At 42.5% G+C, this 27608-nt stretch overlaps 1 protein-coding gene across 1 annotated transcript in view; it reads right to left on the bottom strand.

Annotated features, from left to right (window-relative positions):
* LOC136877163 (neuroendocrine convertase 2) overlaps positions 1-6044 on the bottom strand; it is a 579705-nt gene extending 573661 nt beyond the window's left edge. Inside the window, exon 1 of the mRNA XM_068228426.1 lies at positions 5741-6044. Within this exon, the coding sequence (XP_068084527.1) occupies positions 5741-6044 (304 nt within the window). The remainder of the gene's footprint in view (positions 1-5740) is intronic.
* Between the last annotated feature and the right edge of the window lie 21564 nt (positions 6045-27608).

Here is a 27608-nt window from a genome sequence, read left to right as displayed (position 1 = left end):
TATAGAAATTTAATGGCCCTCTTCAGAGTATGCTTGATGGGATACAAAAATTCAGGTATGCACGAGAAACAGCGTACTCCTTAATGCATGGTAATTACTGTTGTGTCCACCTCTGTAGTGTAGGGGTTAGTGTGATTAGCTGCCACCCCCAGAGGCCCGGGTTCGATTTCCGGCTCTGTCACGAAATTTTATAAGTGGTACGAGGGCTGGAACAGAGTCCACTCAACCTCGGGAGGTCAACTGAGTAGAGGGGGAATTGATTCCCACTGCAGCCATCCTCGAAGTGGTTTTCCATGGTTTCCTGCAGGCAAATGCCGGGATGGTACTTAACCTAAGGAGACGGTCGCTTTGTTCCCTCTTCCTTGTCTATCCGTTCCAAACTTCCAATGCACCCCTCCCCCACAAGGCCCCTGTTCAGCCAAGCAGTTGAGGCCGTCTGGGCATGGTACTGGTCCTCCTTCATAGTTGTATCCCCCGACCTAATGTCTTACTCTCCAGGACACTGCCCTTGAGGCGGTAGAGGAGGGATCCCTCGCTGAGTCTGAGGGTAAGACCAACCCTGAAGGTAAACGGTTAGAGAAGGGAAGAAAGAATTACTATTATTATTAATAACTCATAAATTAACCCATAAATTAAGATATAGGTGCCGTAGAAAACTTATTTTTCATTTGGGAGACGTTAGTTAATAATATCAGTTAATTTGAAATTTGATTATGTTTCTTGAATAATACTCTACAAACATGAACGAGTAGCATCTAGTTTGCTAGTTTCTTTACGTCGCACCGACACAGATAGGTCTTATGGCGACGATGGGAGAGGGAGGGGCTAGGAGTGGGAAGGAAGCGGCCGTGGCCTTAATTAAGGTACAGCCCCAGCATTTGCCTTGTGTGAAAATGGAAAACCACGGAAAACCATCTTCAGGGCTGCTGACAGTGGGGTTCGAACCTACTATCTCCCGAATACTGGGTACTGGCCGCACTTAAGCGACTGCAGCTATTGAGCTCGGTCGAGTAGAATCTAGAACACCATTAAAATCGGGCTTGAACTTACAGTACTCTATACTTTCGTACATATGTACGTTCCCTCAACATAAAGAACGAGCACATGATTTTGTAGAAGTTCCTGGAAGGTACACTTCTCTCGGAAACAACTGAAATTTTAGATTGTTGGTAATCACAGGGCTTGTATCCATAGGCCTATAAGAGCTGAACTGCCTTGTGATAATAATTAAAATAGTTCCATTTTTTAGCGTCCATTCCTTTCTTTTTCATTATGTCATTGGACTGTGAGGAAGAGGATTGGAATCGCATGAATTTCGTCTGTGTTACATGTTGCGAACATACGTATGTACACCAAACTGTTACAAGGTTTGTAGCTTTTATGGACTTGTCATTTCCATTTCTTGTCTTGTGAGAGTAGAGACCTATTCCCTAAAATCCGTAAGGATGATGCAACACTTGAAGTGTTTCCTAGAACGGAAGACTCGTTTCATGTGCTGTGGTGAATGATATCAAAATTAGCGAAGACTTTTATCATTTTCAGCACTAGCCTGTTCAATGGAAAGTGTTTTAGAAAACACCAGAACATGTTTCAGGCCAGGGATGTGGGGAATTAAAATGTTAACATATTAAGCGCAATTTTCAGTGAAAAATTCTTGCACGTCGGTGTTCCTGAAAAACAATAGGGGTTGAAAAGGCGTTAAATGCAGAGCATTAATTGTATACGTTGACAGATGTTTGTCTGGCATCGTAATGTCTACTAAACGAGAACTCAGCAACAATAATTTTAACGTTTTTAATATGCTATTCACACAGTGAGTTGGCCATGTGATTAGAGTCGCGTAGCGGTGAGCTTGCATTCGGGAGATGGTGGGTTCGAATCCCATTGTCGGCAGCCCCGAAGATGGTTTTCCGTGGTTTCCTAATTTCACACCAGAAAAATGTTGTGGCTGTACCTTAATTAAGGCCACGTTCCCAATCCTAGATTTTCCTAACCTTCCGTCGCCAAAAACCTGTGATGTGTGTTAGGGCGACGTTAAACCATTAAAAAAAAAAAAAAAAAAAAAAAAAAAAACCGAGCTCGATAGCTGCAGTCGCTTAAGTGCGGCCAGTATCCAGTATTCGGGAGATAGTAGGTTCGAACCCCACTGTCGGCAGCTCTGAAAATGGTTTTCCGTGGTTTCCCATTTTCACACCAGGCAAATGCTGGGGCTGTACCTTAATGAAGGCCACGGCCGCTTCCTTCCCGCTCCTAGCCCTTCCCTGTCCCATCGTCGCCATAAGACCTATCTGTGTCGGTGCGACGTAAAGCAAGTAGCAAAAAAAAAAACCATTAAAACCTAACCTAACCCCATGGCACTACAGCCCTGAAGGGCCTTAGCCTACCAAGCGACCGCTCCTCAGCCCGAAGGCCTGCAGATTACGAGCTGTCGTGTGGTCAGCACGACGAATCCTCTCGGACTTTCTAGACTGGGGCCGCTATCTCACTGTCATGTAGCTCCTAAATTCTAATCACGTAGGCCGAGTGGACCTCGAACCAGCCCACAGATCCAGATAAAAATCCCTGAGCTGGCCCGGAATCGAACCTGGGGCGTTAGGGTAAGAGACAGGCACACTACCCCTACACCACGGGGCCGGCTTTAAACCATTAGCAACAAAAAATATGCTATTCAGATTTTGGTGTAAACACTTCTAAGTCTTTTAGTCTTTATGCGGTTATTTATTAAATTATTGGGCTTTGAGGTGAGGAGTTGGAAAACCTACGAGTACAACCTCGTGGCTTGTACTCGTGATCGCCAAAATAAAAGAACACGGAAGTGCACGGAAATGGTGTGGGCGGTTTTGTAGAATCAGTCGCAATAGTGCTTTTTTCATTTTTACGTGGAGCAATTGCCACTTTATTTCATCTAGCAGCAGTTTATTGTGTTTGAGTGTAACACAGCACAGCTGTAAAAAGTGCTTTTCTTTGCCGTCTCCCGCAACACCGCCACACTTTCTTCAGACCTGTACCAAATTATTGAAAATTAATTACAGCATTGAAATTTATAAAAAAAATGTATCATATTTTAGTTAGGAAATGGTACTTTCTTGATGTGTAGTGCAGCTGAAATAGTATTGTGCAGAAATTTTGCAGAACATTTAACTTTTTTCACAAGTTTATTCGACAGCACTGTATAATGCAAATAAGTAGTTGGAGCAACAATCAGTCAACTCAGTTCGGACGAGCTCTCGCTGCGCGAAAATGATAATAGGTTTATCAGTTGTAAGGTTTGAAGTTTTTCAAACTTTGTTCGAACAGTTTAAATTAATTTTGTTGGTATACTTTTCTGTGTTGTAATCGAATAAATTATTGTAAGTTACAGCGCATAGTTCTGCAATTACTGAATATAGAAACCAATTAAAGTTAAGTGCGAACTTCTAAGTGGTTCATGGTCGTCAGTTAAGCATCTTGGGAGTTAAATCACGGAGGCGTTCAAATAAAACCTGTTAAACATTATGTTAAATAATCTTATAATAATGAATAATCCCTTTGTTCATATACATCGAGAATATAAAATATATAGTATTACTTCTGCCTGTTGTAATTAAATTTGTATTAAGTTATTCCTAGGTTTTACGTTATATCTGGGGGACCCGAATTTTTATTTGGCAGGCGGGCCCGTACCACATTCTTTAAGCCCCTTAATTTCTTCATTATTACATTCTCTACTTTTACCGTGGTAACCGTGAATGATATTTCCTCTAACTGCTAGTTGAAGTAATTATTCAAGCCTAGGAGTATGACCGGTGTCCCTGAATTTGAAATAGTATTACTTTCAGAGTGAATAAGTGTGCGTATGTGTGATTTTGCATGTCATGGACGGGAGTGCAATTTTACATGATAATAAACTACATTCAGCATTGAGTTTCAAACATTTCTTCCTAATCCTACCAAGGTACGTCATTTTATCTATTCAGGTGGATAATGGGCCCCTGAAATATAATTAACAATAAATAGGATTTATTGTAGAAATAGGTAGTGATTTGTCACAGATTACCACTGGGGAAATTTTGGATTAATAGTGATAGGCTTCTTCAACCGGGAATACTCCTGTAAACGACATTAGTTTCTCGTACTCCTGCGTGTAACATGTGAAAGGTTCACATGAAGTTGAAGATAAAAGAGACATTCCTCAATTCGATCAATCCAAGCGACTTATAGTTATAAATAGTCACAACTGTTATTGGGAATTGGACTGATGGTATCATTGAGATTCTCGGTGTTCGAACTACTCCCAGAGCGGCAGTCAGATAGATTTTGACTTGAATTATTTCCATTCCCATGTTGATGACCTTAGATCATATCAAACACTTCTGGCGACATGCTGTATATATATAGACATTTCTTTGGGTAATGCCAACGGCCGTAGCCGTGTTGAAACACCGGGTCTCGTGAGATCTCTGAAGTTAAGCAACACTGGGCGTGGTCAGGAGTTGGATGGGTTGCCACGCGCTGTTGGTGGGGGGTAAGGGAATGGAGGAGCGGAAAGGAACCGGCCACCCTACCGCACGTAAACTCCGGCTCAGGAACACCTCTGCGGAGGTTCGGACCTGCCTTCGGGCAAAATAACCCTTAGCTTACCTTTGGGTAATGAATGGCTTTGTTGCTATACACCACTGCGTCTGCTCAGTAAAAATTCTTCAGTCTGGTTATTATATTTGAACATCAGGACTGAGTAGCTCTGATAGCAGTGCGCTGGTTTTCTCAGCCCACGTTGGTGGGTTCGATCCCGGTCCAGACCGATCAAATACATCTGTAGACACTTAAAAGAACTGATTGGGGTCAAACTTCAGGCATCTCAGTACGTGCAGAAACGGAAACCACATTGTTTGAAATATTTCCGGTCAGTTCTAGAATAATGCCGACTAACACATAAAAATAATAATGTATAATACTTCTTTCATCTATATGTAATACGCCGACTCCGAGGTGGCATGTGCCTCGCAAATTTTAACCATTGGGATGCTATGAATCGCCTGAAGAGGAGAAAATGAGATTAAGAGGGCACTTGTCTTCTGAAGATAACAATACTATAATCTTAGTTTCCAGTGGTTAATTTGTTTCAATGGCCCATATGTCCGACTCGTTGGCTGAATGGTCAGCGTACTGGCCTTCGGTTCAGAGGGTCCCGGGTTCGATTCCCGGCCGGGTCGGGGATTTTAACCTTCATTGGTTAATTCCAGTTGCCCGGGGCTGGGTGTTTGTGCTGTCCCCAACATCCCTGCAACTCACACACCACACAACACTATCCTCCACCACAATTACACGCAGTTACCTGCACATGGCAGATGCCGCCCACCCTCGTCGGAGGGTCTGCCTTGCAAGGGCTGCACTCGGCTAGAAATAGCCATACGAAATTATATTATAATGGCCCATATGAAGAAAGCAAAACGCAAAGTTATCTCCGTACAGGCCATGAAGGCCCTTGGAGGGGTGGAAGGTAAAGGCTTCCACTATCCGTAACATCGGCACTTGGTGGGGTAGAGTGTTCAGCCTTTGCCCGCAGGAATTAAGCTGGTACTCAGTTTTGGTGTAGGGTGAGTCAACCTCAGGGCCATGTGCACCTCCGGAAGTGGAAATCTCGTTTCTTAAATTTTACGACTTCCTGACGGGGATTCGAACCCACGTCCATCCGGGAGAACCGAGCACGCGGTCCATATTTGTAAAGAAGCTTCACTTCGTCAGAGCTCAATATTCTCACCTCTGTTGATGACATTTGATGATGCATTCTCCGAGAATAAAATCTTGGATCCACCAATGGGTATTCTCCGAGAGTAAAATCGTGGATCCACCAATGGGTATTGTCCGAGAATAAAATCGTGGATCCACCAGTGGGTATTCTCCGAGAGTAAAAATCGTGGATCCACCAATGGGTATTCTCCGAGAATAAAATCGTGGATCCACCAATGGGTATTCTCCGAGAGTAAAATCGTGGATCCACCAATGAGTATTCTCCGAGAATAAAATCGTGGATCCACCAATGGGTATGTTCGAATTCCACTCATCACGCGTGGTTTTGTCTGATTTGAACTATGATTTGAACTATATTGTAGCCTTAATCCAAATAATTAACAAACATTTTGTACAATCAAAAATTAAGTTCCCCGAAGGGATCCATAGTTTAATTTCACCGATTGCAACTAAAAGTATTCACGCTCTTTAGGCTTATTCAGTTATCAGTGGTTTGCCTCATTGTGGCATGTACAGTATTTATTTAAGTGAAGGTACATACTTCTACATTTCCTAGCGCACCGTCGCTGCATTATCCTACAAAGGCGGCTTGCAGTGGTGTGTCAACGGCACACTAGCAGTCAGAGTCTCAGAAATGTGTGGCAAATTAACTGACAAGCCCGCTACCACACTGGGGAGAAAAGTTCGTAATTTCAAGATTGAAGGGACCTAAAGAGTTAGAATTTTTTATGACTATTCTGTTAATGAAATATTGTATAGGCGTGCACCATCATTAGATACTTTCAGAAGTACAGTAGTTTAAATATCGTAATGTCAGTTCTTACGTCTTCTAAAAGATGATGTTACAGCAAGACCACCAGATCGGATTTTGACAGATAACAAACTAACAACCAATTCAGAAAAAAATATTCCTGTGTTTAACTTGTGCTAGATTTGCCTCTATCGATCAATGGAAGATACTAAGACAGCGGGTTCAAACCCGACAGAGGTAGTCGGATTTTTTGATGGGTGGATGAAGTCGACGCGGCCCTCTAAGTTGTACGATGTCGTCATCTATAAGATATCTGATGATACATTTGGTGTTTACCCCACAAAATTACTTAAAACTCAGCCATAGATGCCCAAGAAATATTCGGTTTACTTACGCTATCTAGTAGGAGTAGGCCTTGAGTAAAACGGAACGTCGTAACTGACGAGCAGACAGCCAGATGGCGTCAAATTTAAATATTTGCACACAGTAGCTGAGACCATACAATTATTATTTTTGTCTATTTTGCTAGATATTAAGGCAATCAAACACTATCTCTGATTGTAGTTCAGATGAGCGACCTTTTGTAATAGCCCATATTGATCATTCACTCTTCCGTATTCACTCTTCTTCTTCTTCTTCTTCTGAATGGTCAATTTGCTGGATTTTGAGTAAGCTAGTGCCGAGTTCGATTTTCGGCCGGGCCGGGAATTTCAACAGCGTCTAGGTAATTCCACTAGGTAAAGGGCTGAGTGTATGTGTTTATTTAAATACATATTTCCAGGTACAACACATCACACAACCAATTACCAAAGAAAACGTAGTAGTGATTACGTCCTTCCACATAGGATTGAAGTCGGGAAGGCGTCCGGCGTAAAACTGGGCCATGTCCACATGTATATACGACCAAAATTAATTGGGAAAGGGGAAGAAAGATGACGAAGAAGATTGTATCATAATATTTAATCGAACATAAATTAATTCACGTGCGGAAGGAAACGATCTAGCCGTCGTAAATTGAAACGCCAACGCAATCACTACCCAATTACACGCAACTTAAACATCAGATGAAATGAAGTTATATCTGCTCTCACCTCCCGGAGTTAAACTTACGCCGATCCAATTGAAACAGATATGCCTTAAGAGGTAATATTACATCAGAATCTGTGTACATTAAGTTCATTAACGAACATAATTCTCATTTATTAATTAATAAGAAGTTACCAGATGTTTACTTCCGTAAATCCAATAGGTCACCTGCTCGAATGAGATGACAGTTAAACTTCCTTCGCCTTTTGATAGGCGTTCAAGACGTCCTATCGATGAAGTATAGAGGAAGAGTAAAGATCAATGAATGATAAATTAAGGAATGATCTTACGGTTGAATTTTAAGAGGAAATTGATTTTAGTTTCTCGCAAGAAAGGGTAGTAACACCAATCGCACGTGAATTAGGATGTAAAATATCTAAAACAAGTCATCCGTTACAATAACGAGAATTAATCAGGAGATAACTTACTTTTTTTCAATTTATTTTATTGAGCGAAAGAGGTAGGGTAACCAACCGAGCGGATATGTCCTTTCTTAATGCTTCTCCTCCGTTCGGCAGGCATTTATTACTTGCTATTAATGTCCGGCTCTTTGTATATTGTGTTCTTAGTTATTCAGTTTCCTATCTTATTCTCTGTCGCAAAGCTATTTTTTTGTTGAACTTCCTGTCTCAGTCCATATTCTGGATACTCCTGTCATTTACACACTTATTTTTCGATGCGCATGCGCTCTGATTTCGTCCGTGATGAAATCTTGCAATGCAATCGCAAGTTGCATCAATCCATTCATGTTCTCCCTCTCTACCCTGGCTTTTAGATGAACTAACAAGGGGGCATTCCCTACTCGTCATCACCGATTTCGCTCAAATTTATAGAACATGCAGGGCTTGGCTAGAAATGAAAGTACTCGAAGTGGGAACTCCAGATGGCCAAGCGTATAGAAAATAAAAATAAGAAATAAAAATGTTGACGCGGCTCTCGCACCGTATAAGCCACTTACGTTAGCGCGCACCGCGAGCAGTTGGCGTAGCGGTAAGAGCTCGGACTGGAAATTCGATGGTCGTGGGTTCGACTCCCCGTGTGGAGACTGTTTTTTTCTGTCAAATTCTATATTATTCAAATATGACAGCCCCGTGTCGGTAGATTTACTGGCACGTAAAATAACTCCTGAGGGACTAAATTCCGGCACCTCGGCGTCTCCGAAGACCTTAAAAAGTAGTTAGTGGGACGTAAAGCAAATAACATTATTATTAGTTCACAACTCCAAATTTTCTACAATTGTGCACTCATTAAAAAAATTACACCTTATATATCTTTTGCATATAAATAAATAAAATAAATTAAAATAAATGAATAATATGAAAATTGAGAAAAATATTCTCCACACGGGGAGCCGAACCCACGACCATCGAATTACTAGTCCAAGCTCTTACCGCTATGCCAACTGCTCGCGGTGCGCGCTAACGTACAGTAAGTGGCTTATACGGTGCGAGAGCCGCGTCAACATTTTTATTTTTATTTTTATTTTCTATAAGCCAATGGGTCCGCCTCTGTGGTGTAGTGGTTAGCGTGATTAGCTGCCACCCCCGGAAGCCCGGGTTCGATTCCCGGCTCTGCCACGAAGTTTGAAAAGTGGTACGAGGGCTGGAACGGGGTCCACTCAGCCTCGGGAGGTCAACTGAGTAGAGGTGGGTTCGATTCCCACCTCAGCCATCCTGGAAGTGGTTTTCCGTGGTTTCCCACTTCTCCTCCAGGCGAATGCCGGGATGGTACCTAACTTAAGGCCACGGCCGCTTCCTTCCCTCTTCCTTGCCTATCCCTTCCAATCTTCCCATCCCTCCACAAGGCCCCTGTTCAGCATAGCAGGTGAGGCCGCCTGGGCGAGGTACTGGTCATACTCCCCAGTTGTATCCCCCGACCAAGAGTCTGAAGCTCCAGGACACTGCCCTTGAGGCGGTAGAGGTGGGATCCCTCGCTAAGTCCGAGGGAAAAACCGAACCTGGAGGGTACACAGATCATGATGATGATGATGATAAGCCAATGGCCGTAGCCGTGTTGAAACACCGGATCCCGCGAGATCTCCGAAGTTAAGCAACATTGGGCGTAGTCAGGGGTTGGATGGGTTGCCACGCGCTGTTGGTTGGTGGTAAGGGAATGGAGGAGCGGAAAGGAACTGGCCACCCTACCGCACGTAAACTCCGGCTCAGGAACACCTCTGCAGAGGTTCGGTCCTGCCTTCGAGCAGAATAACCCTTACCTTTATTGTCTATACGCTTGGCCATCTGGAGTTTCCACTTCGGGTACTTTCATTTCTAGCCAAGCCCTGCACGTTCTATAAATTTGAGCGAAATCGGTGGTGACGAGTAGGGAATGCTCCCTTGTAAGACGCGTATTTACCAAAGTAAGCTTTTATGATAGGATGGAAAATAAATGTATGCCTCTTAAAGTAGAACAGTTTCTGAAATCCCTCAATGAAAATGTCTACGAAAGATAATACACTGCATTTGTAGAACATGTTGTTGGTTTTTATGAAATGTGCATTCACTACAGAATCTATTGAAGTGGAGTAACCCTATGATGGAAGGATTTGAGTGTTTTCAATCCATGAAGCTTCATAGTATGACAGACGTTAAGACTGAAGATGTTCTTTGTTGTCTCGAGAAATTGCAATCTAAAGGTGTGGTGATAAACTATTCTAAACTTTTTTTGACCGATTTTCAATGTTTAGAATTACACTAGGTGTTCCGAAATTGATAAACATTAGATAATCAGTGCGTTATTTTTTCATATGTAGCCCTGACAAAGAAAAATGTTGTGAGCTACTTAAAATGTGATAGTTTCATTTCCCTATTCCAGGTTGCAATGCAACCGTTGAAAGATTGTTTTCGCTGATTAATACACAGTGTTCAGAAGAAAGGAACCGTTTGCTGATTGAATCGATTAAGTGTATTTTAATAGTGAAGTACAATTTTAAAAGAAAGCCTTGTGGAGATTTTACAATTATTTACTACAAGAAAATAATTCATTTTTCCTGTCGAAAGTGGCTGCAGTCAGTATCAGTAAAATATTAGTTGCCTACAATTTCAGTATCTTCACCAACATAACAAAAATAAGGTACCGTACGTAATAATAAACATTGTATTTAAAAATGAAAATTATATTCATTCTCCATTTTTATGAAAAGTCACCCTATTATTAAGAGTCTGTCCTCAATTTGAAAATTAAAGTCGGTCACCCTAGAAAGAGGTACGCAACTATAATATTATCATTTTTCTATGCAATTTCCGTCAAAATATTTTCTATTTGCGTTAGTACTCAGACCACTGATAATATTTTAAACTCATTGAGCAGAGATTCAACTGGATAAAATCCCTATGTTGTCACCGCAGCTACTTGTACACTACCTTCATCTTTATTTTCATCCGAATGGAATATCTTTATTCCCAGTGCCTCCTTGAGTGGCACAAACACGTAATAATCATTAGGGGCGAGGTCTAGTGAATATTGTGTATGTGGAAATCGTTCAAACTGCAGATCTTGTATGATCGTAACTGTTGCACCGGCCGAAGAATTTTCATTTTGCTGCTGTGACAAAAATAAATCACTATACTGAATCGTAATTCGTCGATAAATTTCAATGGGTTTAACATCTTCGCAATCGAGTAACAGACTTCTGTTCTTCCTTCCTGTATGTCTCAAGTGGGACGGCATTGTTACACAGGTACATTCATGGTGTTTGTCTGTATATAGCATGCTACCGCCTATTCGATATTCGTCAAAGCCTTGTAACAGACCTGCCAATTGACAGACCCGAGGCAAGATATTTCCATTTTTTATTACAGTTTTAAGGTTTTCGAATTAATGACAATCATGCATTCAACAAATATTTCCAGCAATTCCAAATCTACTCAAAAACAGACCTCATAAAACCGTATCAATATGAGATGGTTTGGTACGTGTTGGACAGAACCTTTCAATGTTTGGAGAATTGTATCCCCAAATTCAACAGCAAAATGTATCGACGAATGTTAGAAATCTTCGTAAACACATAAGGTAGAGGTTATTTTGTTCGAAAAACAATCCTATCATCCATCATCTGCAAACTGGAATACCATTAACTTAGTATGGCAAACATGATGAGCAAGTCGCTCCCTTTCTTTCATAAACTTGAAGATTTTGGCAGGAACCAAACCAAACCCCATGGCACTACAGCCCTTGAAGGGCCTTGGCCTACCAAGCGACCGCTACTCAGCCCGAAGGCCTGCATATTACGAGGTGTCGTGTGGTCAGCACGACGAATCCTCTCGGCCGTTATTCTTGGCTTCCTAACCGGGCCCGCTGTCTCACCGTCAGATAGCTCCTCAATTCTAATCACGTAGGCTGAGTGAACCTCGAACCAGCCCTCAGGTCCAGGTAAAAATCCCTGACCTGGCCGGGAATCGAACCCGGGGCCTCCGGGTGAGAGGCAGGCACGCTACCCCTACACCACGGGGCCGGCACTTTTGGCAGGAATCTATTATAATAATCCGTTTAAGAATCCAGGGTTGGCTTTTCCCTCGGACTCGGGGAGGGATGCCACCACATCAAGGGCAGTGTCTTGGAGCGTGAGACTTTGGGTTGAAGGATACAATTGATGATCAAGACCAGTACATAGCCTACGCCGCCTCACCTGCTATGCTGAACAGGGGCCTTGTGAAGGGGATGGGAATATTGGAAGGGATAGAAAAGAAATAAGGAGGGAAATGGCCGTGGCCTTAAGTTAGGTACGACCTCGCATTGGAGGAAAAGTGGGAAACAACGGGAAACCACTTCGAGGATGGCTGAGGTGGGAATCGACCCCCCCCCCCCCACTCTACTCAGTTGACCTCCCGAGGATGAGTCGACCCCGCTCCAACCCTTTCAAATATCGTGACAGAACCTGGAATCAAACCGGGGCGTCCTAGATGGCAGCTAATCACACTAACGACTACACCACAGAGGTGGTTCAATAATAATAATAATAATAATAATAATAATAATACTGGGTGAGTTGGCCGTCGGTTAGGGACGCGCAGTTGTGAGCTTGCATCAGGGAGATGGTGGGTTCGAACCCAACTGCCGGCAGTCCTGAAGATGGTTTTCAGTGGTTTCCCATTTTCACACCAGGCAAATGCTGGGGCTGTACCTTAATTGAGGCCACGGCCGCTTCCTTTCCATGCAAAAGTAAGACTTTACTCCCTTCCAAATGTTTTTTATTCAGTACACGCAAGCATAGGATAATACAGGGTGAAGGACTGATGTCAAGGGCTCGGGTGAGATCATTTTTCAATTAATGACAAGGTTTTTATAATAATTAAATGACTGAAATAATTACTACAGTGGAAATTACCCTGGTTCCCTGTCCTAGACAGGCTTCTACCTGGAATTTGTATAACGGTCATAAAACTATTCAACTTGTGGGAGCATCGAGAGTGCTGAACATACACGTCCACGAATACAGCTGAATCGCATCCTCGTGTCGGTGATTTATTTGGTGACCATAATGTGGTAACACGTAAACTGGAAATGTCATATCTGAGTTATTACATTCGATATGACCACAAATGGTAGTGACCACTATGGCTCTTCGTTTGTCTGTGTGGTCTCTGCGGTGTGCTAGTGAAGAGCATGCAGCTGGAGATTGTTATTGTGCATATTACATCAAGCCGAACACATTTGTGGCAGTGTCATCTAGATTAATAGGTCAGATAGCGAACGATTCCTAGAAGGTAACTTCAATATTTAAATTACATTGAGTTATTACCGTTTATACTTCAAAATAAATGCAGAATATTATGCAGATAGAAATATTGTCAATGGACTGTTTCACACACATTCACTATGGTAATCCACAAATCTGAGCCGTGCTGAATGGTTCAGAAGGCAGAGTGCTCAGTTTCTGAGCTCATGTACTGTAGGTAGCATCAATCCCGGATCCTCAGAGCAGTGCTGTTTGACTATTATCTTTCTTATTCTTCTTCTTATTATTATTTATTCCATTTATTTACACAATTGTTCCCCTTAAGGAGAGCGATTGAACTTTAGTACATAATGTCATCTTCGAGCGTTTTTCCTCCTTTCTTCCCAAAATCTCGTCGTCCTCTCTAAATTTTTCCTCTTCCGTTCCTCTCTCCACTTTTCCCCATGTTGTCGTGATATTCTTGACTCAAATCTTACACTTGTGATTTTATCTCGGCACTAGGTGCGCTCCTCGAGATTCGCTATCTTAATCTGTTGTAGGCCCCTCTGAACCTGTTTTAACCATTCTGTACCGTATTTACTCTTTGTTACGATCTTGTAATAATACTCAACATGGCTTAGCTGTGTTAATACTGCTACACGGCTGAAAGCAACGGGAAACTACAGCCGTAACTACCTCCCGACGACATGCAGCTCTCTCTGTATGAATGATGTACTGATGATGGCTTCCTCCCGGTTAAAATATTCCGGAGGTAAACTAGTCCCCCATTCGGATCTCCGGGTGGGGACTACACGACAGGGGGCGATCATCAGGAAGATGGATACTGACATTCTGCGAGTCGGAGAGTGGAATGTTAGAAGTTTGAATCGTTGTGGTAGATTAGAGAATCTGAAAAGGGAGATGGACAGACTAAAATTAGATGTAGTTGGTATAAGTGAAGTACGTTGGCAGGACGAACAGGGTTTTCTTTTTTGGTCAGGCGACTACAGAATTATCAACACAAAATCAAACAGAGGAAATGCAGCAGTTGGTTTAATAATGAATAAGAAAATAGGGCAGCGGGTAAGCTACTACGACCAGCATAGTGAAAGAATTATTGTCCTCAAGATAGACACCAAACCAATGCCCACCACAATAGTGCAGGTCAATATGCCTACTAGCTCAGCGGATGAAGAGGAAATCGAAAGAACATATGAAGAGATAGAAGATTTAATACAATATGTAAAAGGTGACGAGAATCTAATTGTGATGGGAAACGGGAATGCAGTGGTAGGGCAATGAAGAGAAGGTAATACAGTAGGAGAATTCGGATGGGGACAAAGGAATGAAAGAGGAAGTCGGCTGGTTGAATTCTGCACTGATCATTATTTAGTCCTTGCCAATACTTGGTTCAAACACCACAAACGACGGCTTTATACGTGAACGAGACCTGGAGACACTGGAAGGTATCAAATAGACTTCATTATGATTAGGCAAAGATTCAGAAACCAGGTGTTGGATTGCAAAACCTTCCCAGGAGCAGACGTGGACTCTGACCACAACTTGTTGGTAATGAAATGCCATCTGAAGTTGAAGAAATTGAAGAAAGGAAAGAATGCAAAAAGATGGGATCTAGACAAGTTGAAAGAAAAGAGTGTGAGACATTGTTTCAAGAAACATGTTGCAGAAGGACTAAATGAAAAGGCTGAAGGGAACACAATAGAGGAAGAGTGGATAGTCACGAAAAATGAAGTCAGTAGGGCTGCTGAAGAAATGTTAGGAAAGAAGAAAAGATCAACTAAGAATCAGTGGATAACTCAGGACATACTAGACCTGATTGATGAACGACGAAAATATAAGAATGCTAGAAGTGAAGAGGGCAGAAAAGATGGCAGGAACATATCCAACAGTTGTATCAAGGTGAAGATGTAGATAATTTGGTTCTGGAATAAGAAGAGGCTGTTGATGCTGATGAAATGGGAGACCCAATTTTGAGGTCAGAGTTTGACAGAGCTGTGAGCTATCTAAATAGGAACAAGGCACCTGTAATTGATGACATTCCCTCTGAATTACTGACTGCCTTAGGAGAAACCAGCATGGCAAGGTTATTCCATTTAGTGTGTAAGATGTATGAGGCAGGAGAAGTTCCATCCGATTTTCGGCAGAATGTTGTTATACCTATTCCCAAGAAAGCCGGTGCTGACAGGTGTGAAAACTAGCGCACCATTAATTTCGTATCTCATGCCTGCAAAATTTTAACACGTATTATTTACAGAAGAATGGAAAAGCAAGTTAAAGCTGAGTTGGGAGAAGATCAGTTTGGCTTCAGAAGAAATGTAGGAACACGTGAAGCAATCCTGACTTTACGTCCGATCTTAGAGGATCGAATCAAAAGAACAAGCCCACGTACATGGCATTCGTAGATCTAGAAAAGGCATTCGATAATGTTGATTGGGCCAAGCTATTTAAGATTCTGAAGGTGATTGGGATCTGATTCCGAGAACGAAGAATTATCTACAATCTGTATAAAAATCAGTCTGCAGTGATAAGAATCGAGGGCTCTGAAAAAGAAGCAGCAATCCAGAAAGGAGTGAGGCAAGGCTGCAGTTTGTCCCCTCTCCTTTTCAATGTTTACATAGAAGAGGCAATAAAGGAAATCAAAGAGGAATTTGGAAAGGGAATCACAATCCAAGGAGAGGAAATCAAAACCTTGAGATTTGCCGATGACATTGTTATTTTATCTGAAACTGCAGAAGATCTTGAGATGCTGGTGAATGGTATGGACGAAGTCTTGGGTAAGGAGTACAAGATGAAAATAAATAAGTCCAAAACAAAAGTAATGGTGTGCAGTCGAACGAAGGCAGGTGATGCGGGAAATATTAAATTAGGAAATGAAGTCTTAAAGGAAGTACAGTAGATGAATATTGTTACTTGGGTAGTAAAATAACTAACGATGGCAGAAGTAAGGACATAAAATGCAGATTAGCACAAGCGAGGAAGAGCTTTTTTAAGAAAAGATATTTGATCACTTCAAACATTGATACAGGAAGTAGAAGAATGTTTTTGAAGACTTTCGTGTGGAGCGTGGCATTGTATGGAAGTGAAACATGGACGATAACTAGCTCAGAAAGAAAGAGAATAGAAGCTTTTGAAAAGTGTACAGAAGAATGCTGAAGGTGAGATGGACAGATCGAATCACAAATGAAGAGATACTGAATTGAATTGGCGAGAGGAAATCGATTTGGCTAAATTTGACGAAGAGAAGAGATAGAATGATAGGATACATCTTAAGACACCCAGGACTTGTTCAGTTGGTTTTTGAAGGAAGTGTATGTTGTAAGAACGGTAAGGGTAGACCAAGGTATGAATATGACAAGCAGATTAGAGCAGATACTGGATGCAGTAGTTACGTAGAAATGAAAAGGTTAGCACAGGATAGGGTGGCATGGAGAGCTGCATCAAACCAGTCTATGGACTGATGACTTAACATACACACACGATGTTGGTAGTTTTTTGCCGTTATGGAGTTGTCCATTCTGTAAATGTGTGTGTAAAACTTTGCTCGGTATTATCTGATTTAATCCGCATTGGTGTTTATCTTTTCATATAGGTCGTTCTGCACTCTCTTCATATGCCATTTGTCTTGACTCTCTTATTATTATTATTATTATTATTATTATTATTATTATCCGTCCTTAATTCTAAACTAAGTATAAATTTAAGTCAATTTAACGAGGCCATACATCCCTATCAAGAAGACTTGATGCTCTCATATAATCCTTGTGGATATTGAAATATTACGATGTTAGCTTAAGAAATTTCTACACCATATTTCTTGGATTCCTTTATTCTGTTCACCGCCTCTCACTGTAAAACGCTCTTCATTTCGCATCATGAACCTAAATAAACTCGTACTATTCCTCAGACCTGGATTAAAAGCCTTCGACGAATCAGTAATCGAACTTTGGGTCTTTCTGTAGGAGTCGGGGAAGTTATATTTACAGGACATACTTCTAGTCTGACTACAAACATAATCTTAAAGTTTATGGATTTCAGACTCATTAAATGTAGTCAACAATGATGTCTAGAACACCTGAAATTACACATCTGTTGCATAAATTATTGAGCTGAGTTAAAATTAAATATATATATCCCAAGCTGCATACAGATTATGCACGCAATTGAAGCATGGGATTTCTTTGTCAGGAACTTCAGCTTTGAGGACGATCCGTAGTGTCAAGTTTTCGTTTTTTATCTCCACTGAAGCCAAAGACCTCATTCTGTGACAGGTCATGTGTATGACATGAATCACGCAAAGCGCATTCTCTTCTCATGTCGTGCATAGCGGTACCAGGGAGGATTAGTCACATACGTCAAAAGCATACCTTCTCGTCATGTGGTATTTGTATATGGAGCATGACCAGCACAGCTACTAAAAATGTTGAAGTAGTTCGTTTCTAGGTTTAAATTTGTATTTAATATAATATGATACTTTTTAAAAGCCAACGGCCGTAGCCGTGTTGAAACACCGGATCTCGTGAGATCTCCGAAGTTAAGCAACATTGGGCGTGGTCAGGAGTTGGATGGGTTGCCACGCGCTGTTGGTGGGGGGGGGTAAGGGAATGGAGGAGCGGAAAGGAACTGGCTACCCTAAACTCCGGCTCAGGAACACGTCTGCGGAGGTTCGGACCTGCCTTCGAGCAGAATAACCCTTACCTTACCTACTTTTTAAAACCGAGTAAGCATTCCAGTTAACGTAGCCATGAGCTTGCATTCGTAAGATCGTGGGTTCGAACTTCACTGTCCGCAACCCTGCCCGCGATTAGCCATTTTCACCCCAGACAAATTCTGGGGCTGTTCCTTAATGAAGGGCGCGGTCGCTTCCATCCCAATCCTATCCCTTTCCTATCTCATCGTCGCCATAAGACCTATCTGTGTCAGTGGACGTAAAGTAACTTGTAGAAGAAAGAAGACTAAGAAAACGATCATACTTACTCGCGAGTGATTGATTGTTAATGATGATGATGATGATTTTATTTCGTGTGGCTATTTCTAGCCGAGTGCAGCCCTTATAAGGCAGGCCCTCCGATGAGGGTGGGTGGCATCTGCCATGTGTAGGTGTTATAACGTAATGTGTGGTGCGTGAGTTGCCGGGATGTTGGGGCAGCACAAACACCCAGCCTTCGGGCCATTGGAATTAACCAATGAAGGTTAAAATCCCCGACCCGGCCGGGGATCGAACCTGGGACCTCTGAATCGAAGGCCAGTACGCTGACCATTCAGCCAACGAATCGGATATGATGATGATGATGATGATGATGATGATGATGATGATGATGATGATGATCTATTCTGCGTCAAAATATGCAGCCGTCGACACGACAGGACCCTGTTCGATTTTTTCTTTGTTTTGGTTTCACGTTTTAAATCCATCTGGCTACTTCTCTCGAGTTACTTGATTTCCACAAGTACATTATGCTGGCTACCTTGTGACGACCCCATAGCTCTGTACAAAGTGGCAAACCGAGCATTATTGCACTAGTAGCATCTCTCTAGTACTGTCGTTTCCATGGATGATGACACCATGCGTGACCACACACAACACTGGCAGTAGGCCAAATATTTATTACTATTGGATTAAACTAATTGCTACGGGCCCATGGGTAGTTGTTTCAAAATATAAATTTATTAAGACTGGCCTGCTGAGCTCAGTCAGCGTAAGAATATCGTCAATAACAGCAAACGCGAAAAAACTATGGTCTGTATTCTACTTGACCTAATGCATACCACTCGTAATGCACCAAATTGTCACCAAATTCTGGATGATTTTTATTTTTACTTGGAAGCCCATTGTCAGGAAACTGATCGGTCAGACCTACTGATGGAGCCTGGCCACTCGTACACTTTCATCGTTCTTGCTACAAATACGGCATGCAGTGACTTGGCTGTTCAAAGCACTGACGACTTCCGTACAGTACAGTCACACAGTTGACCACACGTTAAATGACTGAGCCTGGTTTCAAAAGCAGGACGACAAGAAAAACAAGACCAGCAATATGAATAATTCCATCAGCTGCAGACTTTCTCGTGCACCAGTCTGTTAGTATGATGTTTATTACCGTCTGTTGAACAACGTTTGTTGTCTTTGGGGACGAGGAAAGAGTTCCTCCACGTGACTTATTTCCATGAATTGGAGATAGATTACCTACCCGCGCTCAAAATGTTACTAACTCAATGACAAGTTATTTTAGTTCTCCAGACTGGATTTGCGAATATGAACTCTTGCCGTGATATTGATTTCCCTCAAGACCATCTTCACTACCGGTGACCTTTCACAGCAGTAGCGTCCTAAATAGGATGAAATCTCTATGTTCCCATTATTCAATTCTCTGTTCAAATTAATGTTCTACTTTCAAAATTGCAAATAAAACCTACGATAATATGTTGAGTATTTGTAACGCAATTACTTAAGAAAGAAAGAATGAGAGAATTGAATGAATGAGTGAGTGAGTGAGCGAAACTTAGGGCCATGTGCCTCTCCAGAATTGCAAGTCTCGTTCCTAACAATCGATTTTGAGACGTTGAATCGCATCCAAGTCATTACGGATAAACCAAACACGCCTTTATATTTTCGGCGAGGTAATAATAATAATTTCGTGTGGCTATTTCTAGCCGGGTGCAGCCTTTGTAACCCTCCGATGAGGACTGGCGGCATCTGCCATGTGTAGCTAACTGCATGTTTTTGTGGTGGAGGATAGTGTTATGTGTGGTGTGTGAGTTGCAGGGATGTTGGGGATAGCACAAACACCCAGCCCCCGGGCCACTGGAAATAACCAATGAAGGTTAAAATCCCCCACCCGGCCGGGAATCGAAAGTGCTATCCTCTGAACCGAAGTCCAGTACGCTGACCATTCAGCCAATGAGTCGGCAAGGTGATCCAGTGGTATTTCCATAATATACTATTAATCATATCTCATAATCATAATGTTTATTAAAATACGGAGCGAATTGGCCGTGCGCTTAGGGTCGTGAAGCTATGAGGTTGCATTTGGGGAATGGTGGGTTCAAATCCCAACGTCGGCAGCTCTGAAGATGCTTTCCCGCGGTTTCCCATTTTCACACTAGGCGAATTCTGGGGCTGTGCCGTAATTAAAACCACGGCCGCCAACTTTCCAATCTTAGCCCTTTCCCATCCTTCCGTCGCCGTGACGTTAAAACAGTAGAAAAAAAAATTAGGTGTCACTAATACCGACTGTGGCTGGCATCTCACTATGGTTGTCAGAGTACAGGTCCTGAAATCGTGAATCAGCACCGCAATTCAGTTATGGAAAAGATATAACCAAGCAGTTGTGTGAGGGGGTTTACGAAAATACCAACCTCAACGATTTCTCCCTGCAATTTATCTGAATTTTATAATGTTGAAAGAAATAATTAATTTGAGTTACTTAAATATGTTAACAATTTCGGGGTGTAATTTTGTACCAGTGATCTCGAACTGGTGTAGCGAACATATTATCGTTCCTAACGGAATGTGGTTCGACAGACTAGACTATAACTATTCAATATGACTACTATGTTAACGTAAGTAAAGCATGATCAAATGGATGTTAGATGTATTATTCTTGAGAACATTATTCTAGTATTTTGTAATGTCTTTAACTATTTTGGATAATATTAAACGAACTAAGGAGGAGTCATCATAAATAAATGAAAGGAATGTTAGGTAGTGTGTCGTTGTATGGTCATCAGTCAGTAACAACTGCCACTCATAATAAGGAAGCTAGATTAGAATTTAAGTCGGTGAAATGTAGTACTTGAACAAATTCCAATAACTGACACGGTGATCTATTTCAGGACTAAGAGGTAGTTCATGACTCAGCGTGTTATGTTATTACACTATATCAGCTCTTTCCAGACTGCACCTCGTGGAAAACTGTGATGAATCGTATTTCTTTATGTGTACAGTAAGTTATTCGCCTCTTCAATCCATAGCCCCTTGTTAGGACCTGCGACGCAAACCTACATTTCTTACGGTGTTTTGCTGAGTTACTGCATTTCAGAAACTTTTCTTGGTCTCACTACAAATCTGAGACGACGAGCGATGAATAAATTATTCCATTATCAGCAGCCACAACCCCAAATGGGATTAATCTCCTAAAGTAATATTGTTCTGGTGTAGGGTGAGTGAACGATCGGGCCGTGTGCATCTATGGAAATTAAATTGTCTCAAAAGTCTCTACTTTTGGCCGCAAAAACAAACCTGCGTCCGTATGGGTGAATAATAATAATAATAAAGAATAATAATAATAATAATAATAATGTTATTTGATTTACGTCCCACTAACTACTTTTACAGTTTTAGGAGACGCCGAGGTGCCGGAATTCAGTTCCGCAAGAGATTTTTTTACGTGCCAGTGAATTTACCAACACAGGGCTGACGTATTTTATTACTGTTACGGAGTTATCCGTGGTAGTTAGAGGTGAAAGAAGGTGCTGGGATGAATAGGTCTCAACTTACGAAATTAAAGTTAATTTAAAACTTTAACAAAGGTTATATTTTCTTTTCAAGATCAAGAAATAACAAGAATAACAGGTACTCAGTAGCATATCAACAAGTTAAGAAAGTACAATTACAGTTTATTAATGTATTTTGGGCTTCGAGCCCCAGATTCACAATCCCTGAGCAATGAGCTCAACTTTACTTATGAACAAGGTTCAACAAAGGGGCAGAAAACCCCAATCATGCCAAGGAGCACTAGCTCCCCATTACCAGTTAAGCCTGCTCGAGGCACACCACAACCAAATTTAAGAAAGAGCTGCCCGCTCTCAAAGTTCAAGCCTATTCAAAGGCCACACCAAACTCCACCTTTAAGCTGCCCTCCAGGCACATAAGAACAGGGGTAATAATACCCAATCTACTGAGGCCTATTAAGTAAAGAAACAGGTCAATTACATGGCCCCAAAATACCAACTTGAGTGGAGGCGTAACTTGCACTCCTAATACACCTTTTTAAAACCTGTTTGGCACTAGGCCGCTTATGCAAGGGCTAATCCCATACTACGGAGGTGACACGATAGGAAAACTTTATTACATTATGAAGCGAAGAAGAAAAAAAAGGTTATGAAAACGTAGTCACCTCAAAAACAATATGAGAGGGAGCTCGAGAGGGTTAGGCACACTCTATCCCGATTTGTAGTTAACGAGACGGAATTTATACCAAGTGTCTTTTACATTTTAAAGGAAGGTTACATGATAAAAGTTTCGAACCTGCCCCGAGGGTTAAAGTGCTGAGCTAGCAAGCAAAGAAGTTATTAAAAGGCCATTACCTGATGGATGAACTGCCGCCTGAAGAAAGAGGCGCTTCCCGCCCCCTGCTATATAATCACACAAGGAAAGATGTTACTGAAGTGGCCCGGAGACAAGAAAATCAGCAGTTTATATATCCTCGCGGAAAATTCGAGACGTTTCAAGACTGAGACCCCCCCCCCAATTTTATTGGCTAGGATCAAGCAACATATCCATATCGGAGAAGACATACGTAATTGGTCAAAAATTAATTAGAGAAATTCGGGATTGGCTAAATTCAAAACAAGCGGAAGGAGAAGGGTTATACTGCCAACCCAAAAAATGACTGAAAGAAATTTAATAAAGAACAAACTTATGAACACAAAATTTCTCAAAAAAAACAGTTCCTTCACTTCGCACCAGGGTGCACAATTGTAATTCTTCAGTAGTGCCATCTAGAAGAGAATGTTCACACTTCTCACTACAGAGAAAACAAATATAAATCGAAAAAGACACAGTTCAGAACTCCACAAAATTTACAATAGCGACATCTTCTGAGAAACTTTAGAGTTAACATGGTTGTTAAAGTTCAGGCTTCCTCCAGTAGAGGGGTTTCAACTGGCGCAATGTTTGAATTAGCGGCGTGGAGGTGTACCGCCCGGTACAATCACCTTTAAATACCACCGGGTCCACCTCTGTGATGTTGTAGTTAGTGTGATTAGCTGCCACCCCTTGAGGCCTGGATTCGTTTCCCGGCTCTGCTACGAAATTTGAAAAGTGGTACGAGGGCTGGAACGGGGTCCACTCAGCCTCAGGAGGTCAACTGAATAGAGGTGGGTTCGATTCCCACCTCAGTCATCCCGGAAGTGTTTTCCCGTGGTTTCCCACTTCTCCTCCAGGTAAATGCCGGGATGGTACCTAACTTAAGGCCACAGCCACTTCCTTCCCTCTTCCTTGTCTATCCCTTCCAATCTTCCCATCCCCCCGCAAGGCCCCTGCTCAGCGTAGCTGACGAGGCTGCCTGGGTGAGGTACTAGTCTTCCTTCCCAGTTGTATCCCCGACCCAGAGTCTGAAACTCCAGGACATTGCCCTTGGGGCGGTAGAGGTCGGATCCCTCGCTGAGTCCGGGGAAAAACCGACCCTGAAGTATTAACAAATAAAGAAAAGAAGCAATATCACCGGACTGAGCCAGGATCGAACCTGCCAATTTGGGGTCAGAAGGCCAGCGTCTGTACCGTCTGGGCCATTCAGTCCGGTTGGGTGAACTAGACAGACGTATTAGCCTAATTCCTAGGCTATGCAGACCCTCCAGAACCGCAATGTAAATTTGTGAAACAGTAATAATTATTAGGTGCTGTTCGTTTATTAACATGCCTAAAACTACAGGTGACCACAACGATGCAAGTTTAGAACATTAAAGCCTACAGCTCTGATGAACAAAGCAAATAAAATATAAATACAAATAAAGAACATAAATACAAACAATTCGAACAGGGCTGTGTCGGGGTCATGGCCGCAAGCTTTGGTATAGAATATGTACCACGTTGTGGGTACTTTCGAAATAAAGTCGGTATGGCTTTCATATTTAATTGTTGACATTCACTCATGTTCATTAAAACCAGAACACCTTGAAATACTAGAAATAGGAAGTTAATATTCACAGGACACGTGCAATAGTATGTTCTGAAGAAATGATTAGCATTTGAACCATGCCGGGCCTCAGTAGAAGGCTCTCATCGATATCTTGGCGTACTACTACCGACAGGTAAAATGTGCCTGCGGCTCTCTTGTCGCTATAAACTGAAGGTAATGGACCAGTGCGACTTGAGCAGACGTTCAGGTTGCCTCGCAGACGTATCTGAGAACCGTACCGGCAAATGAGTGAGTTTGAAGGAGGGCGCATTATTGGCATGAGAGAACGTGATGCATCCATCCGGGAAATTGCTGCTCGTGTGGGACGAAGTGTGTCGGCAGTGCAACAGGTGTGTACAAAATGGTTCACAAAAGACTATAGAACACGAAGAGATGGGTCTGGTCACACCATCCACTCATCCAGACCACCCCCGAGGAGATCGAGACCTCACCCGAATGGCATTGCAGACAGATCTGTGTCCTCCTCGGCTCTGGCGCAGCAGTGGAACAGTGTATCAAATTGTACACTATCAGGAGTGACAGTCCGTCGCCGTTTATTACGGTCTGGGTTACCGGCGCGTCGTCCACTTCTCCGCCTACCTTTGACGAATGTGCTTAAACATGCTAGACTGCAATGGTGTATGGAACGACGTCACCGGGGACAGAAATGGCGGCAGATAGTTTTTTCGGAAGAATCCAGGTGTTGTTTGTTTGGAAATGATGGCTGCATTTTGGTTCGCCGCAGACAGGGGGAGAGACGTCACATTGACTGCATTCGCACAAGACATACAGCGCCAACTCAAGGCCTTATGGTAGGGGGTACTATTGGGTACTACCACAAATAACAGTCGGACCGTGTCCAGGGCATTGTGATCAGTTTGACCTACATGAATGACATCCTGCGACCCGTAGCCATACCCTTTCTGCACGACACCCCAGACGCCATATTTCAGCAGGACAATGCGCAACCACATATTGCTGCCCGAACATGTGCCTTCTTGTTATCACAGGATGTCAAGCTGTTGCCCTGGCCCAATCATCGGACTTGTCGACGATCCATAGTTATATGGTTAAACGACGGGTGCGGCACTGTGACCCCATGCCAACCACCAACGATGAACTGTGGAACCAGGTGAATGCAGCATGGATGGCTATACCCCAGGACGCCATTCGCGCCTTATACGCGTCGGTGCCATCTTAGTCGTTGGAGGACGCAGTGCCTACTAGGCAAAATGACACATGATGAACCTAGGTGACTTAAATGCTAATCGCCTAAGAACATACTAATGAACATATCCTATGAATGTCCGACTCGTTGGCTGAACGGTCAACGTACTGGCCTTCGGTTCAGAGGGTCCCGAGTTCGATTCCTGGCCGGGTCGAGGATTTTAACCTTAATTGGTTAATTCCAGTGGCACGGGGGCTGGGTGTATGTGTTGTTTTCATCATTTCACCCTCATCACGACGCGCAGGTCGCCTACGGGAGTCAAATAGAAAGACCTGCACCTGGCGAGCCGAACCCGTCCTGGGATATCCCGGCACTAAAAGCCATACGACATTTCATTTCATCCTGTGAATATCAACTTCCTATCTCTAGTCTTTCAAGGTGTTCTGTTTTTTAATAACATGAGTGTATTATTTCTTAGTTCTGAACAAATTTTCACATCTTTAAAACAAATTCCATGACACTAGGGTGATCAGTATACACAACCACGAGTTTCAAATCATTTTCCACCATTAGGGTATCAGATGTTCTCTGCTGGGCTCCAGTACCGCGGAATACGCCCCGCGACGATCAGTCACCTTTACTTGGAAACTCTCTTGATAAGCCTTTTGAATCACGTCATTGGTGATTATTCGACTCCCGATTTTTTTAAATTCTGAGAAGCAATTGTATACTGTCGATCGCGTTTCTCATTTTGAAACCATTTATTGTCCATGTGTCGCAACATTTCGCGAAAGAACTATAATTTTCGCGTTTCCTCGTATTTCTGATGTCCTCTGTTTATTTCATTTTTGCCCTATACTTCTAGAACTCACTGCGACGAATGAAAAAACACCTCACGCAGCGTGTTATCACGCCGGAATCCGAGGTAATACTAAAATAGCTGCTTGTGTTCTTAAATTATCAATACGGACAATGAAGCTGATAGATTATAGTATTCTAGTACCTGACGATAGCGGCCCTATTGCATCACTCCATGACGTCATAATGAGGTCAGATTCTTGTTGCTAAGAACATTTGTCTTTCCTAATTAGCATGAGATATTGAAAAGTGTCGACACACATCGCATGATGCCTTGAAATTATTTCGATTTGAAATATTTCATAATTTTGTAAGTCCGACTCGTTGGCTGAATGGTCAGCGTATTGTCCTTCGGTTCAGAGGGTTCCGGGTTCGATTCCCGGCCGGGTCGGGGATTTTAACCTTCATTGGTTAATTCCATTGGCTCGGGGGCTGGGTGTCTGTTGTCCCCAACATCCCTGCAATTTACACACCACACATAACACTATCCTCCACCACAATAACACGCAGTTACCTACACATGGCAGATGCCGCCCACCCTCATCGGAGGGTCTGCCTTACAAGGGCTGCACTCGGCTAGAAATAGCCACACGAAATTATTATAATTTTGTAAAGCACAGTACAGTGCTCGGTAGCTCCAGTCGCTTAAGTGCGGTCAGTATCCAGTATTCGGGAGATAGTGGGTTCGAACCCCACTGTCGGCAGCGCTGAAGATGGTTTTCCGTGGTTTCCCATTTTTACACCAGGCCTTAATTACGGCCACGGCCTCTTCCTTCCCTCTTCTAGCCCTTTCCTGTCTTATCGTTCCCACAAGTCATTTCTGTGTAGGTGCGACGTAAACCAACTTCGAGAAAAAGGTCAGTTCCACAATTGGATAATTATCAGTAGAAATGTGCAAAAAGCATTTTTTTTAAAACTTTGAGCTATTCCAGAGAGAGATGCAAAGTTTCGAGGAGCATTGAATATTTTGCATTGTGCAGGGCTTGCGCTCCAGAGAAGTTCACCAGAAGTTGGCAGTGGTGCTAAGGTCTCACGTATAAATGGGTCCAATGTGCCATTGATTCCTTTTAATTAGTGTTCCTTTTTCTGCCTTCAAATGGGTTATCTCTAGAACCCTGTGCGGATATACATAATATTATCCGCATCCGCGAATGGTTATCCGCGGATATTGTTAATATTTAAGTATATAATATCCAAGGTATTGAAACGGACAGATCTGTTAACATAGTGCAATAGGCCTGATACCTGGCACCAGACCCCCTCGCCCCCCCTCCCACAGTCATAGGTTTATGAGGGATTTTCTCTTAAGACAACTACTAACGTATTGACCTTTGTTCCCCCCTTCATTAATTGCGGTCAGGAGCCAGTTGGGCTTAGGTCAGATTTACGGCTTTATGGTCTCAAGGCTCTTTATACTGTCCCATACCAATGTCAAGGCTC

Source organism: Anabrus simplex, chromosome 1, assembly GCF_040414725.1.
Source record: "Anabrus simplex isolate iqAnaSimp1 chromosome 1, ASM4041472v1, whole genome shotgun sequence".
Lineage (NCBI taxonomy): Eukaryota > Metazoa > Arthropoda > Insecta > Orthoptera > Tettigoniidae > Anabrus > Anabrus simplex.
Note: the sequence above shows the minus strand (reverse complement) of the source record. Positions and strands in the feature narration are given on the sequence as shown.